General features: G+C 47.0%; 1 protein-coding gene across 2 annotated transcripts; it reads right to left on the bottom strand.

The window, feature by feature from the left end:
• Positions 1 to 731: 731 nt before the first annotated feature.
• WDR73 (WD repeat domain 73) lies at positions 732 to 6,584 on the bottom strand. 2 transcript variants are annotated; one of them, XM_056486040.1, is made up of 8 exons: positions 6,515 to 6,584; positions 6,372 to 6,439; positions 5,930 to 6,018; positions 5,169 to 5,257; positions 3,983 to 4,050; positions 3,148 to 3,321; positions 1,696 to 2,064; positions 732 to 1,133 (listed from the first exon to the last, which is right to left on the bottom strand). In XM_056486040.1, exons 1-8 carry the CDS (start codon positions 6,553 to 6,555, stop codon positions 895 to 897), a joined length of 1,137 nt encoding a protein of 378 aa, XP_056342015.1. In that variant the 5' UTR covers positions 6,556 to 6,584; the 3' UTR covers positions 732 to 894. The 2 variants fall into 2 exon arrangements, with proteins under 2 accessions (XP_056342015.1, XP_056342024.1); XM_056486049.1 differs by having other exon boundaries at positions 3,157 to 3,321; positions 6,515 to 6,581.
• Between the last annotated feature and the right edge of the window lie 11,381 nt (positions 6,585 to 17,965).

Here is a 17,965-nt window from a genome sequence, read left to right as displayed (position 1 = left end):
GTTGGTGGGAAAAGAGCCAAAGGACACCAATGCCTTGTCTCAGACCAGGTGCTCTAGGATCTAGAAGGGGAGGGGCAGAGTTTGGAGTAGGCTGGGGCTAGAAAGGTTGTTCCTGTTCCTTTTGAAGGCTGCAAGCAGGAACACAAGTGGTCACATTGAAACTTCCTGAGCAGAGGTCACTGCTTCTGAAATACGTTCACATGATAAATGTCAACACTCTTCAGAGGGTGCAGCTTCCCCTTGGTGCTCCAGGCCTGGAATACAGTGGGTAAATATCCCACAGAAGAGCCTGTTTCCTCAAACTCCTGTTTTTTTCATGAAATCAGAGAATGGTTTGGTTTGAAAGGGACCTCAAAGCTCATCCAGTTCCAACTCCCTGCCATGGACAGGGACACCTTCCACTAGACCATGTTGCTGAAAGATCCATCCAACCTGGCCTTGAGGCAGCAGCAGTTTCTCTGAGCAAGCTGTGCCAGGGCTGTGCCAGGGCCTCCCCACCCTCACAGCAAGAATTTCTTCCCAATATCCCATCTAACCCTGCCCTCTGGCAGTGTGAAGCCATTCCTTGTCCGGTCACTCTTGTGACAGGCTCTTGTCAAGTCTCTCTCCTTTTTGTTCCTCTCCCTTTCTGCAGACACAAGCCAATGATCAAACAACAGCAGATGTTCTCTGCCAGCAGCCACAGTCAGAACCACAGGGACAGCTCTTATCTGAAGGCTGATACACAGGAAAACAAGTAACAGCCAAAATTTTTACTATTATTAAAATAGAAATTTTACAGTTTTTCTGCTCACTGCAACAGTCTCCAAACGGTATCTGCAGGCAAACATACACCCTGCAGCCCACGCAAACTAGAGCAGAGGCAGGAAATGCCCCATCTCACCAAAACACCACCTACCCACACTTCCCACAGGGCTGAACCCAGTCCCAGACGTGCAAGGAACCATCACTTGCTGCTGACAACAAAGTTCTGGGTTTCTGCAGGTGCCATGTGTGCACAGTGACCAGGGGAGAGTCCCCACTGCCACCTGCTCCGCCAAATGCGTGGCCTTTGTGAACGAAGATGGGCTCTGCTTCCCTGCCAGAGCTGTCCCAGCTCTGCGTGTCATACACATGCACGGTGCCATCAAAACCTTGGATAAAAGGGAATTAGAGAGTGCAGAAATTAATTGTTTTTCTCTAGTCCAGCTGGGCTCAGGAACACCTCCCAGCAGGAACAAGGAAAAATGGCCCAGACTAGAAACCTATAAGGAGAGCAACTCTGCCTCTGAGGAGTATCTGAAGAACACAGCTCCAGAGCCCAGACTAGATCCCCAAAGTTTGTGGATTCATGAGTGTGAACATGCAGGGATCTGGTCAAGAGGCAGCCTTGCTGCCCAGCTCGCATTATCAATGCTGTAGCTTGCAGCCAGGCTGTCACTAGCACTATCAGGGCAGTGCTTGTGGTCAGCTTGGGGCCTTTGATCTCACAGAAGGGCAGCAGGCATCTTCCAGAACCCGCCCAGGCCCCTTCCGGAGCTGTCGGAAAGCGGCAGCTGCAGAGGACAATTAGCTGGCATCTCTGCTGGCTCCAGAGGCAGCTCTGGAAAACCACCCTGTGTCACTGGGGGGTTTTGGGCAGAGTGAACTGGGCCCTGATAAAAATATAAATCAAAAAAGCACCCAGAAAAGGAGATCTCTGCCCCAAGCACCTACCTGAAATGGCAAGGTAGCCTTCCAGAGCAGGAGCCCAGGAGATGCACAGGAACTCTGAGCCAGGAGAGGGGACTCTGGCCTTCGCCAAGGCCAAGAGCTCCGAGGTTTTCCTGAGGTCTGTCAGGGTTAGGAGCCCCCTGCTCGAGAGGCGAGCCACAGGCTGGGAGCTGGGCTCCAAGCCCTGAGCTGCATGCCTGGTGCCCATGCACCACTGCTCGCTGCAGGGCGCCGAGGGCACCGACGCGGCCTCCACGAGGCTCTGCGGCTGCCGGGTGTCGGCCAGGCACAGCCGGCCTGTGGCGCAGCACAGCAGCGCCGTGTTGCAGTCCAGGAAGGCCAGGTTGCTGAGCTCCTCGCTGCCTCTGGAAGCTGGAAAAGAGAGGCAGGTCTCAGGTCCAGTGAGGAGCATTTTCAGGATTTCTGTGCTGCAGTATTGCCTGAGAAAAAGCAGGATGTATGCTCAGAAGTAATGTGTCCAGCTCCAGGACCCCCAGCATCAGAAAGACATGGAACTGCTGGGATGAGTCCAGAGGAGAACATGGAGAGGGTCTGAGGGCTACATGCCTTCTGCCCTGGTGACAGGCTGGGAGAACTTGGGATGTTCAGGCTGGAGAAGTGAAGGCTCCAGAGAGAAGAGGAGCCCCTTCCAGTGCCTAACAGAGCTCCAAGAGTTGGAGAGGGACTTTGGACAAGGGCCTGGTGTGACAGGATATGGGGTTCACACTGACAGAAGGCAGTGTTAAACGGGATATTGGGCAAAAATTCTTGTATGTGAGGGTGGTGAGGCCCTGACAAAATTATCCAGAGAAGCTGTGGCTGCCTCATGCCTGCAAGTTGGTTGGGGCTTGGAGCAATCTCATCTAGTGGAAGATGCCTCTGCTCATGGCAGGGAGTTGGAATGAGATGAGCTTTAAATGTCTCTTCCGAGCCAAACCACTCCAAGATTCTGTGAGTCCCTGTGGCACAGGGACAGTGACAAACAGACCTCAGTGCTGTGATACTGCCTCTAGACACATCCCCCCTCCTCTCCCCAGTGGTGAGCTCTGTGGGGACTGGGTCTCACTGCATAGGTGAAGGCAGAGAGTTCCCAGACCCCCAAGGAAGCCAGACCTGCACCCACTAGCTGTTGTAACTAGGCTGTCACCTCCCTTGTTTGGGACAGCACACACAGGACCCCTCTGTGAACCCAGTTCTCCACACTGAAACTATCTGCAGGACTCTGGTAGTGCCCAGATTTGGAGCAGAAATGTGAGAAATCAGTGTAATGTGAGTGGTAAGCAGCTGGAGATGCACCTGACCATTGTTACCTCTTTCCTCAAGACAATATACTTGTGGCAAATATCTTTACAACCACTTGCACATGTCCAGAAGTACCTGCTCAGTGAAATGTTTGCTACTCAAACAGTTAGTATTGCTTTACCCACCTTTCAAAAAATAACACATTAGGCTTGCCTTGAATACCTGCTGTGTAGACATTTTTCCTTGATTCAACCTCTGTAATTTGGACTCTGTCAAGTCTTGAGCCATGAAGGACCCATGGGGCTCTGGCTGAAATGGTGGCAATTTTAGCCCAGGATTGCCCAGTGCCATTTTCTGTTGCTATGGTGCTTACAGATTTAATAACATCTATTAAGATGGGACAGAAGAGACAGAAGACAGAAACAGATGTAAAACACATTGAGAACCAAGCAATCCATCCAATTAAGCTGCTTCACAATACCTCACAAAGGTAAAACTGACCCACAAAACCAGTAAGAAATCTAATCTTGCCTAGCCCCCTCTTCTGGGAAAAACTCCTTCCAGCAAGGACTAACAAAACACTGAGCTAAACAAATGAAAAGTTGAGAATCGAGATGTTTATGTTCAATGAAGAAGTTTTCTTCTTCTTTTGCACTTCCTTTCTGGTGATTTCCCAGTAGCAGCCTCCACAATGGTGATCCTTTTTGAGACAAATAAGGTGGATCACGGTCTATCCCAAAAGACAATGGATGGAGCTTTATTTCTAACCATTGGAGTTACTAAGGGAACACTGTGCCAACACCATGCAGTACAAGGCTACTGTGACAGACAAAACATACTAATTCTCTGATGAGGTTTGAACTGTTAAGTCCAAACCACCAAAACTGGTGTAGACCCTTGTCTTGTACCCTTCTTCAGCCTGTGCCACACAAGGGAGGTCACTCAGGACCTCAGGCACTCCTCTTTTGACACACAGGAAAAAGGGAAAGTTAGAGGTGTGAAATGCAACAACTGCATTGAGAAACTGCTTGAGCTCAGAAACCCTTACCAGAGTTCTCTGCTGACACCTGCCAGACCTGGAGGGAGCTGTTGGGTGGGCCACTGGTTACCAGCAAGCTGAGGAAACAGAAGGGTCTCACAAAAGAGTCTCCTCAGGAGCAGAGAACAGCCTTGTGTTCAATAGCCTGGGACAAACTGGTCTGCTGCTCCTGTAAGGAGGGATTCTGCTTGGAGCAGAGTGGTGGCTAGAAGGACCATAATCCCACAATTCCTCATGCAAGGATGCTCCACACAGCCCATGCAAACACAGTCCCAGGCAAGACCATTTATGAGGATATTTTATGAGGCTCTGATGAGGAGTGGCTGAGGGAACTGGGGAGGCTCAGCCTGAAGAAAAGAAGGCTCAGGGGGCACCTTTTTGTTCTCTACAACTCCTGACAGGAGGGTGCAGCCAGGTGGGGATTTGGCTCTGCTCCCAAGGAACAAGGGACAGGACAAGAGGAAATGGCCTCAAGTTGTGCCAGGGGATGTTTAGGTAGGATACTGGGAAAACTCCTTCCCTGAAACTGTTGTCCAGCCTTGGCACAGACTGCCCAGGGCAGGAGTGGAGTCACCATCCCTCGAGGGATTTAGAAGGAGTGTGTGGCACTTGGGGACATGGGTTAGCGGTGGGCTTGGCAGTGATAAGGGAATGGTTAGAATCAATGGTTTCAGATGGCTTTTTCAGCCAAAATGATTCCATGGTTCTGTCAGTTAATTACCACATTTTCCAGAAGGACTAGACTAAGAATGATGCAGACAGCCCCAAAGTAGTCAGTGGGGACTTGTGTAGGAGGAGAGACTGAATGAGGGATATAATCAGCCAGAGGTGTTTGTTTGATTTAAATCCAGAGTAGGAAAAGAAGCTTCTGAACCTGCACACGCAGGGTCTTGCAGAGCAGTGGCACCAGCCACCAGTGTCCTACTCTGGTGCTGAGCACCTCCAAACAGTGTCAAATGCATAAGGAAGGGAAGGTAGAGCAGGAAAATTCTACAGGCCCCTGCTGCTCAGAAGTGGGGTAGGGAGCAGCAACATCAGCAGTTCTTGGTATGTCACTGGCCCAGACTCACACTGGTCTCAGCTGGCAGGACTGACCAGCTGAGTTGGGAAGCAGGCAAGGAAAATGAATTTGCTCTCAGTGGATAAGTCCCCTCTCCATCTCCAATACACCCTGGGAAGGACCTTGTGGTCATACCTGGTGTCCGGCACATATTTCAGGCTGTACACTGGGCGCTCTGAAAATCCACCACATTCTACCTTGAAATCTCTCTCTGGACACAGGCCCTAGAAATCAAAGGCAAAGCCATTTCTTCACACAAAGGTGCACAACTTGTGCTGAGTTATCACAAAAAAATTACAGAGACACGAGGCAAACTTTTGCTTGGTATAGCTCTTCCCTGTCTAGTGCTGCCTTTTCCAACAGGAGATAAGGACTGGAAGGATCCCAAAATAGTCAGAGAGGACAAAAATCTGGAGAAAGCTGCTGCCTGTGTTTGCTGCCATCTGTGCACATCTGGTTCAGGAGCCTTCTACTTACCCAGTGACCAAAAACCACCTTCTACTCTAGCACGGAGATCATCCACCCAAGGGCCAACCTTTGAGCTCGGCAGGATGGTCCCCCAGGCCTGGGCTGCTCAGCAAGCCCCTTCTTCATTTGGCTTGCTGTCCTCATCTGTCCTCTTTCCCCATGAAATGCTTTCATTCACATACCTGGAGATGAAGTGTCCACAACCCAAGTTGTTTGCAGAGCAGCTGCATGATAACATGACTGGACAACAAACAGGTGACTTAATGTGCTTTACCTTTCAACCAAAGCTGCTCAGTCCCTGGCCATTTCCAGGTCCCTTGTCACAGCAACAGGTAACAGCTCATGAAGGCCACCAAGACCTGGCTTGGTCTCTGAAAATATCGGGCCAAGGAGGTCAGAGAGGTCTGGTGCCACTCTGCAACACCCACCTGGGTCTCCTTTGTCAGCAGCGTTGGCGGTGGGATCAGCTGCAGGATCTCGTTCCCATCAGACTGTCCATACCCGGCTACACAGACACCTTCGTGGGGTGGGCATGAAGAGCCAGGAACACGGTGAGGGCTGTCCCCCTGCCCAGCCCGCCCTCCCTGACACAAACCCGAGTGACCGCGCAGTCCATGGATCCCCACACTCTGAACCCGGAACAGCTCCGGCCACTTAGTTCCACTTTTGGGGTCCTGGCCCTGCACGCTGGCCTCCCCTCCGGGACCTCAGACTGGCCCAAACCCACAGCCTCCTCTCCTCGTTCTCCCTCGCCCGGCCCGGCGCCTCCTTCTTTCCTCCGGCTGGGCACAGCCACCCCACGCCGCCAGACCCCAGCCCGGCGCCTCTCCTCCCCTCCCCTCCCCTCAGCACTCCTCGCCTCGCACTCACGGTTCCCGCGGGCCCACTCGATGAGGCGGGTGGGCGCCTGGAGCTCGAAGGTGTGCAGGTCGCGGTACCTGCGGGGAGAGGGCGGGTGTGAGGCGGGCGGTGCGCGGGTCGGTGCCGGGGCAGGGGGTCCGGGGGTTCCTCACAGTCGCAGCGACTGCAGCAGCCACTCGTCCGCGGCCTCCATGGCAACGCCCGGCCGCCCGGCGCGCGCATGACGTCACAGGCCGACGCGCGGCGGTGGCGTCACCGACGCTGAGGCGCCGCCATGATGGAAAGGGCGGCGTGTGGTAGTGCGGCGAGCCCGAGGGGGCTGGCATGGCAGGGCCGTCAAAGCTTACCCTATTCCATTCCCCTGTCATGGGAGTGGGGGAGTGGATACCTTCCGCTAGACCAAGTTTCTCCAAATCCCAGCCAGGGATGGGACAGCCACAGGTTCTATGGGCAACCTCTGCCAGGGCCTCACCACTCACAGCCAGGAATTTCGTCCCAATGTACCATCTAACTCTGCCCTCTGTCAGTGGGAAGCCATTCCCCTTTTCCTTTTGTCAGGAAAATTAATCCACAACCACCAGAGGTTTATGTCCACAAAGGAGACAGAGGAGTCCTTTTACTTTATTCGAATAAAGGGAGAGGCCATGGGGCATTGCCCTGGGGTGTCTCAGATTTTTGGAGGATGCAGCCTCCTTTTTATCTGAATTTCCCGGCTGCATTTCCCTCTCCCTTTCCCCCTTGGCTGAGGTACTTGAGAGGCACAGACTTCCCAAACACCTGACACCTGAGATTCCCCTCTAATGTATAACCCTCCCTTTTAATTTTTAATTCTTATAGAACTCAAGACATCTCAAGAACTGGCTCATGGGAATCTCATGAGGTTTAACAAGACCAAGTGCAAGGTGCTGCATCTGGGTCGAGGCAAGTCCAAGCACAAATCCAGACTGGGTAGGGAATGGTTTTGAGAGCAGCCTTACTTAGGAGGACTTGGTGCTGGTGAATGAGAGGCTGAACATGCCCCAGTTGTGTGCACTGGGAGCCCAGAACACTCTTTATGCTGGGCTGCATCCAAAGCTCTGTGGGCAGTAGGGAAGGGAAGAATTCTGCACCTCTACCCCAGTCAGGTGAGACCCACCTGCAGAGCTTCATCCAGCTCTGGGGTCCCAGCACAGGAAGGACAGGGACCTGATGGAGCAAGTCCAGAGGAGCTCATGGAGATGATTAGAGGGGTGGAGCACCTCTGCTGTGAGTAAAGACTGAGAGAATTTGGAGTGTCCAGTCTGGAGATGAGAAGGCTCCAGGGAAACCTTAGACCTCGTTTCAGTACCTAGAGGGAGCCTACAGGAAAGATGGAGAGAGACTATTGACAAGGTCATGTAGTGATAGAAAAAGGGGTAAAAGCTTCGGACTGACAGAGGGCAGAGTTAGATGGGATATTTGGACTAAATTCTTGGCTATGAGGATGAGGAGGCCCTGGCACAGGTTGCCCAGAGAAGCTGTGGCTGCCCCTGGATCCCTGGATGTATTCAAGATCAGGTTGGCCAGGGCTTGAGCAAGCTGGTCTAGTGGAAGGTGTCCCTGCCCATGGCAGGGAGCTTGGAATGAGATGATCTTTAAGGTCTGTTCCAACCCAAACCATCCTGTGATTCTGTGATTCTACTTCCTGAAGGCCACAACAGAACCTTAAAGCATTTTCTCATTTACTTTTTTTTTTTTTTTTTAATAGCAAAAGTCTTTTCCACCCTTTGTGCAATAGTCTGGGTTATTCCTTTGGAGTCATTGGATCCTGGCATGTCTCTGAGCGGCTGCTCACCTGCTGTTGGCCTCAGGCTCCTGCCATTTCCCACCACACAGAGCTCCACCTGCAGCTTGAACACTGAGCTATCTGTGCTAAATGTGGTCCTTAACAGTTCATTTCCCAGTCTGGGATTTTGAACATTCTCCTGGTCTACAGCCATGTTTCCATATTCTTTCAGTTAAGCTTATAAATCAAATTGACCTGCAAAAAATGCATAAAACGGTAAGAGGATAAGAGAATTTATCCTCCACACACTATTTAAAAGTTGGTTTGCTTTTTTTCAACACTTGTTTACATTTTTCAGTGAGCAATAGAGTGGAAATCAAAGGAATGTCACTTGAGTTCCTTCCCAAGGGAACCAAGAGGTGAAATGTCACCATGAGTTGATAACTGAAGAATGATTGATTTGATCTATAATCTGTTACCTGCCCAAAACTGTTGTCATTCTGCAGTGCTCTGGGGCCCCTTCCTGCCTGAGCATCTGGCCATTTGCCTGACCAAATAAACAGCAGAAAAGTCAAATAGTTCTTTGAGGGTTGAGGGAGAGGTGGAAGGATGTCAGCTGTTGTGTGCAATGAGTTTGTGGAGCACTGCTGAGTGACTTAGAACACCTAATGTATAGGAAAGCAGCAAAATACCTCTGTATGTCCTGTTCTCTCAGGATTTGAGCTCAGCTGCACATCCATGTTAGGAGCAGGATATTCCCAAGAGGGTTTTGATGAGCTCAGAACAACACTCCTCATAAACATCTTAATGAGCTATTTGCTGGCTGCTTGGCCTCTGTGCTTAATTGAATTGATCTGCAGCTGGGAGAGTAGTCTGATAGTCAGGCAAGAAAAGCACAACTGGAATAACAAAAAAGGCAAGAGGAAAGGAAATAAATAACCTGTCATGGCCAAACAACAAGGGACAAAGAGATGCCTGAACAAATCCTGAAGCGGTCCAAAAGTATAGATGGGAAACTTGTTGCAAAAATGAAGCTGAGACAGGCAGCATGATGTGCAGAGAGGTCCCACCAAATTGTGCTGACTCTGCAAAGGAGGAGGTGCTCCACTCTCAGCACTGCCTTCAAATTCTTCCAGCTTGCTGTCCAGAGGGGCCCATCCAAAATCACAGTGACAATCCTTATAGTCACACACCTAAAAGAAAAATTAATTGTGAGGTGGGCCTGTGTTCATCTGGGGAATGGCACAGCAGAGACAGGCTGGGTGAACTCCACCTCCTAAGATAAATTTGTTACTCTGCTTTAGCTGCCACTCTAGTAATGTTCAACCTGGTGGGTGCAAAGGTGACAGTCTGGTGCCCCTGGCCATGGGCTGCTGTTGGCTGTGTGGCTTGTTGGTGTTTGCTGTGTTGGTGAGAGGAGGGCAGTGGGAATTGCCAGTCAATCACTGAGGTCATGGTCATGTTGAAAAGTTCTACAAAGGCAGCAGGGAAGAGAGGACAGCACATAGAAGGTGAAATATGGTAGTAGTTGTCTTTTTGCATTTCTCAAGCCATTTTCACCTCAAAGTTGAAGAACACTTTTGTACTCTTTATTAATTGCAGAGCAACTGTACTCTGTTTCTGCCATAACAACATTCACAAGTATGTTCAAAATGAAATTGTCACATTTAGTTTCAAAATTACAGGTTTTCCTGCAAGATAGGCTCATGACTCCCTCAGCTGCACATTTATTTTCCCTGTCCAGGCTGGACTACTCAGCTCCTGCATTTCTTGGTTCTCATTCATGGTCTGTAACAGCTAAAAACTTCTCATGGGGTGCAGTGAGGGTGTGGCCCATAAAACCACTCTGTCACTTCCCTCCCCAGCAGGGCAGGGGAGAGAAAATCTACCAAAAGGCTCATGGATTAAGGTAAAATCAGAGAGACATCACTCACTCATTACCATCTTGGGCAAAACAGAATACCAGTGGCTTTTTTTACTGGCCCTCAGCAATAATAAAGGACAGATGGTTGCCAGTCTTCCTCTATTCTGCCTTAGCAGTCACACTAACAGCCAGACAGGTCTGGTTATCTACAATAATACTTGTCTGGGAGGAGGCAGGTACCTTGGAAGTGATGTCAGAAAAAAAAAATTCACCTGTGAAACAGCTTTGGCAGTGTTAATGTCTGAAAAGTAGGGTTTATATAAGACTAAGTGCAGCCTGTGTTGTACAAAATGTGCCATTTCTGTCACATTTGTAAGGAAAGCAAAGTGTCAGACCTGAGCATGCATTTTTATAAGATCTCTCTGACTCCATCTGATTTAAATTCAGTAGCATTGATGGACACAAGGAAAGGTGAAGTGTCATGTTCTGGAAGTTGGATTTCACAGTGTTTGAGGGAACAAGGAAGAAAAACGGTACAAGTCAGAAACAAACACTGCTATGAAGAGCTGAGGGTAGCAGAGCAGGATATGTGGGGACAGTCATGGGTGAAAACCAAGATAATCCCTGTACTCCAGGAATGGTTCTTGACTTCTGAGACTGCTTTCAAGAGACAAATTTACACTTTGTACACTCTGCTAGTCAAAGGATATTTAGGTGTTTTTGACTTAGCCCTTTGACATCGAGCTTTTTCTCACTACAGTTGTTCATAAGAGCTGCATACACATCCTGTTCCTATAAATCTGCAGAAAGAGGCAGATTTATATCAATAAAATGATTCCATGACAGATGCTATGGAAGGACATTGACTGGATAAAACTAGTGTGAAACAGTGAGCTGAGTCTCTTCAGTCATTCATTTAATTATTTAATTTCACTCAAGACTTTTCTTTCTCCAAACAAGCATGTCTTAGTTTGAAAGACAGGTGTCTGCCAAGGGAGGTGGAAAACTCCCTTGAAATGGAGAATATGACCACCTACCCTCCAAATTATTATAATTTTGAAATTAAGGGGCAGCTGCTTTTGTCTCTCTCAGGTCATTATTGTTTCTTAGCAACAAAATGGGAGAAACCTAAGAAAACAAAATGAAAAACCCTAACCTCCATCAAAGCATAAAATGATGGTGTTATGTTCCAGGTTCAAGACAAACCAAAGAGGAGACTGAACTGGGTTACAAAATGCATAGAAACCACTTCTCCCTCAGGAACTGAGTAATTAAGAGTTGAAAATACTTGAAAGTAGTGTCAGTGTAAAGTACCCTATGTTCCTGCTCTATTAATATTCTTCTCGAGACTTAATATTCTTCTGAGACTGGTGGGGGACTGGGGCTGGGTGGTGTCTTGGACTGACTCTGCACAGTACCCATTTCTGTACCATTCTGAGTACAGAAATGCGACACTGTTTCCCCAGCTCACACCTGTGTGTGGCTCAGAAACTTTTTTTTATTATTATTTTTTATTATTATTACTGTCCTGCCCAGATCACAATCTGAACAAGACCTTGGAAGTACAGATATTTGATGTGTGCAGTGAATAATTTGGGGTCTGGGTCACCCAGATACATCTCCCCTGGCCACAGGAGAGTGAAGGAAAGAGATTTTCAACTTCTTGCCTTGCAAATTAGTTATTTTTGGAATTAATGTTTGCATTTGGTGCTGTGAAATCCATGTCTCCTGAAAGGAGATCTCTACTAAAACCACTACTGATTAACTCCTTCCCTTTTGGTAGAACTCAGCACCTCTGTTTTCCTTAGAAATCTTTTCCCTGCCATATACAAGCAGGAAAGTCATCCTTAAGTAGGTCACTGGCTTGTCAAGAACTTGGTCTTCTGTGTGGGTTAAAGGGAAAAAGTTAGTCCTATCCTGGGACTACACCTCAAATTCATTTGAATGTATATCAAACAAACTTTGTCTTTGGTTAGTTGCCTCAAAAGAAGAGCACAACCTTTTTCTTTTCCCTTCTAATAGAAAAAAAAATAGCACCAGGAATATTTGAACATTAAAGAAATGCAGAACAACTTTGTCTTAATAACGTTAAGCCTCACCTAAATTCTGGCTGGAAAATAAGGGGTTTTGGTAGAAAGGAAATCCTTTCTTGGGGAAAAATCCATCATCCATTTCTCCCCTGGGAGCAACCATGCAGGTGCCCACAGGCCAAGTGTGCAAAGAGCAGCAGTGCATCCTGCTAGCAGGGATGTTAAGGGATATCACTGGCCTTCTCTCTACTTAAAAGAGTAGAGTATCCTTTAAATTCAGTGAAATATAATTACTCAAAATTCCTTCCAAAAAGGTTTTGCTGATTCAATAAAATAGAATTATTCAAAAGTGTTTTTAGAAGATTTGGCAATATAATACATTGAACTTGAAAACCTAAATGTTTAATAAATTCTGAGTTATTTTACTATACAGAAAGTTTCTTTCCCCCAAAATGAAGGAAAAAGGAACAGAAAAAAAAAAATCCCAAACCAGAAACAAGCTGCTAGACCCTAAAAAAGCAAGTGAGTGAAGTAAGTTATTGAACACAGAATCATGAAAGGGTTAAGGTTGGAAGGGACTTTAAAAATCATCTCATTCCATCCCTGCTGCCATGGGCAGGGACACTTTCCTCTAGACTAGGTTGATCCAGGCCCTGTCCAACCTGGCCTCATCCTCTCAAAAAGGTTTAATTGAAATCTCAAGTTGTAAACCACATATAACAATTATTAAATATTTCAAACAAACAATTAATGCCAGTATATATGTATATATGAAAATGCATAAACCTAAAAATGAGATGGAAACTATTCTGTTACAGACAGCTGAATCAAAATCAGAAATGAGCTGTGCCCTCTGTGTGTGTTCATGAGTGGAAAAATATGAGAGGACTCTGAAAGGGAAAAATGAATTCTTGTAACAATTTACATGACAAATATGTGCTGATTAGTACATGGACTGATTAAACTGTTACATTTTTCCCCCCCACACAAGATATCACTGGGACAAAAGCCTTATCAGCATATACATGTAAAAATTAGTAAAAGAAGCAGATGAAAGTATTCTTGCTGCATGCTTATCTCCCCATAGCCGACGTGTGTGAGTTGAGTGATTAACAGGAAGGGCTCTTACAGCAGGAACTGGACATGGTCACCATTAGTATGACTGACAGCAGTCTGGCACCTGGTGGCCAAGGCCAGTATGGTCCAGGCCAGGCAGAGAGCAGACGACACCTGCCCTGTCCCAGTCCTTGTCTTGACCACTTGACCACTGTCTGCAGCTTCATGCACTTGCACACCTGGAAAACCCCACCCTACAGAGCTGCCTCCAGCTCCAGGGCCCCCAGCAAGAAGGACATGGAGCTGCTGGAGTGAGTCCAGAGGCCAGAGAGATGCTCTGCTGGCTGGGGCCCCTCTGCTCTGCAGCCAGGCTAGAAGAGACAGGGGTGTTCAGCCTGGAGAAGAGAAGGCTCCAACTGCCTGCCAGGGCCTAAAGGGGCTGCAAGAGAGCTGGAGAGGGATTTGGGACAAAGGCTTCAAGTGACAGGACAAGGGGGAATGGCTTCACACTGCCAGAGGACAGGGTTAGATGGGATATTGGGAAGAAATTCTTCCCTGTGAGAAATTCTCCCCTGTGTGGGGAGGCCCTGCACAGGTTGTCCAGAGAAGCTGTGGGTGCCCCTGGATCCCTGGAAGTGTTCAAGGCCAGGTTGGTCGGGGCTTGGAGCAGCCTGCTCTAGCGGGAGGTGTCCCTGTCCAAGGCAGGGAATAGAACTGGATAAGCTCTGATGTCCCTTCCAACCCAAACCTTTCTGTTATTCTGTGATTTTATGAAGAGAGTGAAAGCTGGCAGCCCATGGGGTATTCAGCAACCCTGGGCTCCATGCTTATCACTGCTTTGTTCATGCAAGAAACAGTTTCTTGCTTAAGGTGAAAGAGCTGGGCATGCCATTTATTTTCATGGATTCCAGTAATATAATTGAGCTTTCTGTGTCAGTCATTTTTGACTACTTTGTGGCTGATGCACCAGCACCTTATTGGTGCATTTACCCAGAATCAGCAGAAGATGAAAAGTCATGTGGTGCTTTGGAGGTCTCATAGCAAGGAGCAGGTGAAGAGACAGGTCAGTCACAATTTAGTAGCATTTACTAACAACGTGTATTCCCAAGCAAGTGTTTTAAAGGTGTGGTGTCAAAATTATCTTTATGCTTACTTCAGTCATGTTTGAAGCAATTGAACCATTGAAGTGGGTGTTATAGCATTGAGGAACACATTGGTTCCTGGTGAAGTGGCTTCACTCAGGCACAGATCATTCCTCCTTTCCCAGGGCAATGGCTTAGACAGCCAGCCAGTGGTGCAGAACAGTGATTTTTATTACCACTTCATTAAAACTCACTGTGTTCAGGAGTTTTTTTATGGACATGAACTGATGTGGCATCATGTTTTTTTTGCAGGTATTAGCTTTAAAATGAAAAGGAGTAGGGTTGCCTTAGGATAGTGTCCAGTGGGCACAGGCAGGATCTGGAGATCAGAAACCTCCTGGAAGTGAACAGTGATTCTGCAGTTATTGACGTAGGTTCAGGAGCTTTAAAGCTTACACCACATTGCAAAAGCCCAAAGTGGTGTTACTCAAACTAATCCAGAATTTCCCTTAAGTACAAGAACAGAGAGCAATTATGCATTAGAGAAGGATTAATGAGTATAGTGGGTTAATCAGCATGAAAGCAGAGAGATCCAGAGACAGAACACAGTTTTAAGTGGAGTTTTCTTGGCAGCTGGGGGATTACTGGCACTGCCCATGCTAAATCAGCTCATTGCTGCAGGCTCTTGCATGTACTTAGACCATTTTTTAATCATTACATTTGACACCACAAAAAATGTGTCAAAGGGAGAACTGAGTGGAGCCAAGTCTTTCTTATGTGTGCCCTTTGCACATTTATCTGTGTATGGACAGCTCCATGGTTAAGATTTGCTCTTAAGTGTGACAGGCCTGGGCTGGGTAGAGCTAATTGACTTCTACAGTCTGTACATCCAGCATGTTAATTGCTGGTAGCAAGTTGTTAATGGGTAATCTGGGGAGGGTACTCCCAAAATCATAGAAGGGTTTGGGTTGGAAGGGGCCTTTAAAAGGTCATCCAGTCCAACACCCCTGCCATGGTGTCTTGGCTTACAGACAAATTTTTGGAGAAAACTGCTCTGGAATGAGCATTTCATCTAAAGAGAAGGGCTTCAATAATCCATTTTTGCTCATGAGAGGGCTGAATATCTGTGTGTGAAAGTGGAAAAAAAAGTAAAACTGTTTATTAACAAAGCAAGATACCTGCAAAGCTCAGAAAAAAAAATTGAATCTTATGCCTGTGAGAAACAATCCTCACATAAAAAATTGCAGAAGGTTTATTAAATGTTAACAAATACAACAAAGGACTGAATAAGGAAAAAGGGCAATGGGAATTTGTGATGAGCAGCCATGAGCTCGTCTACAAAATGGCAGCTCTGCCTTTTATACCCCTGGGTTACATCACCAACCCTGGCCCCTCCCAAAGTCTGTACATCAACTCTTCCTCACTGTCCCTTGGTGGAGACAGCTTTCCTGCAGCTTGATTGCTGTCAAGCTTTTCCCATCCCATGCAAGGGGCCCTCCCTCCACATGTCCCCGACAAGAAACAGAAGTAGGGAAAGGGGACTGTGGGGAGAACTGAGGACATCCAAACAACAAATTATAACATAACCATATGTCTATAAAACTTCTCTTATAAAAAAACCCCTCTCTCTCATCAAAAAAACTTCTCTTAAAAGTTCCTCTTACATCTTACAACTTCTCTTAACATACACACAATATTTATTCCCTAATTGTGAGAGCCAATCATCATATTACCTGTCTATAACACACCCCACCTCCATCTCACCATTTGGCCAGGAGGCAAAGGTGGTGGCTGCCCTTCTCTGTCTGTGGGAAGGGAGGAGAAAAAAGAGTTCATGCAGCAGTTGGGAGCCTGTTGGATTCCTGGCCTGGGTCTTCTCACAGCAGGTGAAGTTGGTGGAGTTTAATGTCCCTTCTTGTGCTGTGTCAGTCTTTCCCACGGTTTGGACCATCCGTGGCCACCCCCCGCAGGCTTCTCAGATCAGTAAAACAACAAACTGAGACAGTTCAAGGAAAAAAACCCCAAAAGGCTGCTGGAAGGATTTGCTGGTGAAAAGCCTCCAGGCCAGGGGAAGGAGAAACCAAAAAACAGAACTTTCTTGCCGAAATGGTGAAATTGATCCAGCAAAGGCTCAGTGTTCGCAGGCTCTGGCCCCACAGCCTGGTTCATCTAAAAGATACCACAGCCATTTCTGGGCATAAAGCAGATGATAAGCAAATAAAGTATCATCATAAAATCATCCCAAGACACATGAACAGAGACACCCTCCACTAGACCAGGTTGCTCCAAGGTGTATCCAACCTTGAACACTTCCAGGGATGGGACAGCCACTGCTTCTCTGGACAACTTGTGCCAGTGCCTCTGCACTTTCACAGGGAAGAATTTCTGCTCAATATCCCATCTAACCCTGCCCTCTGGCAGTGTGAAGCCATTCCCCCTTGTCCTGTCACTTGAGCCTCTTGCAGCCCTGAGCCTCCAGCCCTTGCAGCCTCTTTAGGCACTGGCAGGGACTCTAAGGTCTCTCTGGACCCTTCTCTTCTCCAGGCTGAGCACCCCTGTCTCTTCTAGCCTTGCTGCAGAGCAAAGGGGCCCCAGCCATCAGAGCATCTCTCTGGCCTCCTCTGGACTTGATCCAGTAGCTTCATGTCCTTGTGCTGGGGCCCTGGAGCTGGATGCATTCTTTTCTTCCCAGCATGGTGTTCTCAGTGGCAGCACTGTCCCCTCTCTGGTAAGGGTGAGTGTACAGTAAGACTGTCCAGGTGGCATTTGTGATCTGCAGGTTTGGTCAAGCGACGAGGAGAATAGGAAGCTGACCATACACAATTGTGGGTGGCTTCTTTGGCACAAGCTGGGAGATAGATGGAAATGAAGAAGACATGTTAGCATTCCCCTTGAAGATTACTTAAGTGCTTTGGTGGTAGAAGAGAGGAGGAGGGTTTGTTTTCTCTCAGAATGACAACTTTCTAAATGCTTTGGCTTTTGCAGACCTTCTAAATGCTTTGGCTTTTCATGGCTAAAAAGATACTATTGCTAAAAGTAATTTTAAGCATGGAGACTCACCTCTCTGTCAAATAAACAGCATATTGTTATTGTTATTGTTATTATTACTATTATTATTATTAGAGACTCACCTCTCTGTCAAATAAACAGCATATTGTTATGTTATTATTATTATTATTATTATTATTATTATTATTATTATTATTATTGTTGTTGTTGTTGTTGTTGTTGTTGTTGTTGTTGTTGTTGTTGTTGTTGTTGTTGTTGTAGTTGTTGTTGTTGTTGTTGTTGTTGTTGTTGTTGTTATAAATTTTTCTCTTGCCCTGGTAGGTTCTTAGTAAATTCAGTGAAACTGTAGCAATTTATAAAACTGTGTGAATGCTGATAAGTCATGTTTTTTCATCTGAATGCTTCATACAGTTATCAGGAGGCAGCATCTCTGAATGTCACTCCTTATTTGTTCACCTAATGCAGTCACAGTGCGCTGGCATAGGCCAGGCTGTTGCTATAAATATTCCACACTCAAAGGTACAAAAATAACATTTTATCACAACTCTGTTGAAAGCAGGAACAGCAATGACAAAAGTCCTCACAAACTTCAAAAGCATTCATATAAATCAAAGCAAATATATTTTTTTTAACCAAGGTGTTTCTGAAAACAACCATATCAGTCATATCCAATATCAAATGATGTCAGAGCAAACTAATTTCCTTTGAAAACATGGCAACTGAGTTTCTCAAAAGAAAAGAAACAGCAGAGGTGTGCATTTTGGCATTGCTAAAGCTTTTTTTGTGTGTGTTATTAAAGCAAACTGTGGCAGTAGAAT

Source organism: Oenanthe melanoleuca, chromosome 1, assembly GCF_029582105.1.
Source record: "Oenanthe melanoleuca isolate GR-GAL-2019-014 chromosome 1, OMel1.0, whole genome shotgun sequence".
Taxonomy (NCBI): domain Eukaryota; kingdom Metazoa; phylum Chordata; class Aves; order Passeriformes; family Muscicapidae; genus Oenanthe; species Oenanthe melanoleuca.
The sequence above is the reverse complement of the archived record's forward strand: the minus strand, read 5'-3'. Positions and strand labels throughout refer to the sequence as shown.

Excerpts from the sequence above, each read along its gene's own strand:
- WDR73 (XM_056486040.1), bottom strand. The coding sequence starts at position 6,555 with ATGGAGGCCGCGGACGAGTGGCTGCTGCAGTCGCTGCGACT. Across the intron at positions 6,440-6,514 it reads CTGCTGCAGTCGCTGCGACT|GTACCGCGACCTGCACACCT; the intron begins GTGAGGAACCCC and ends CTCTCCCCGCAG. Across the intron at positions 4,051-5,168 it reads AAATATGTGCCGGACACCAG|CTTGCTGGTAACCAGTGGCC; the intron begins GTATGACCACAA and ends CTGTTTCCTCAG.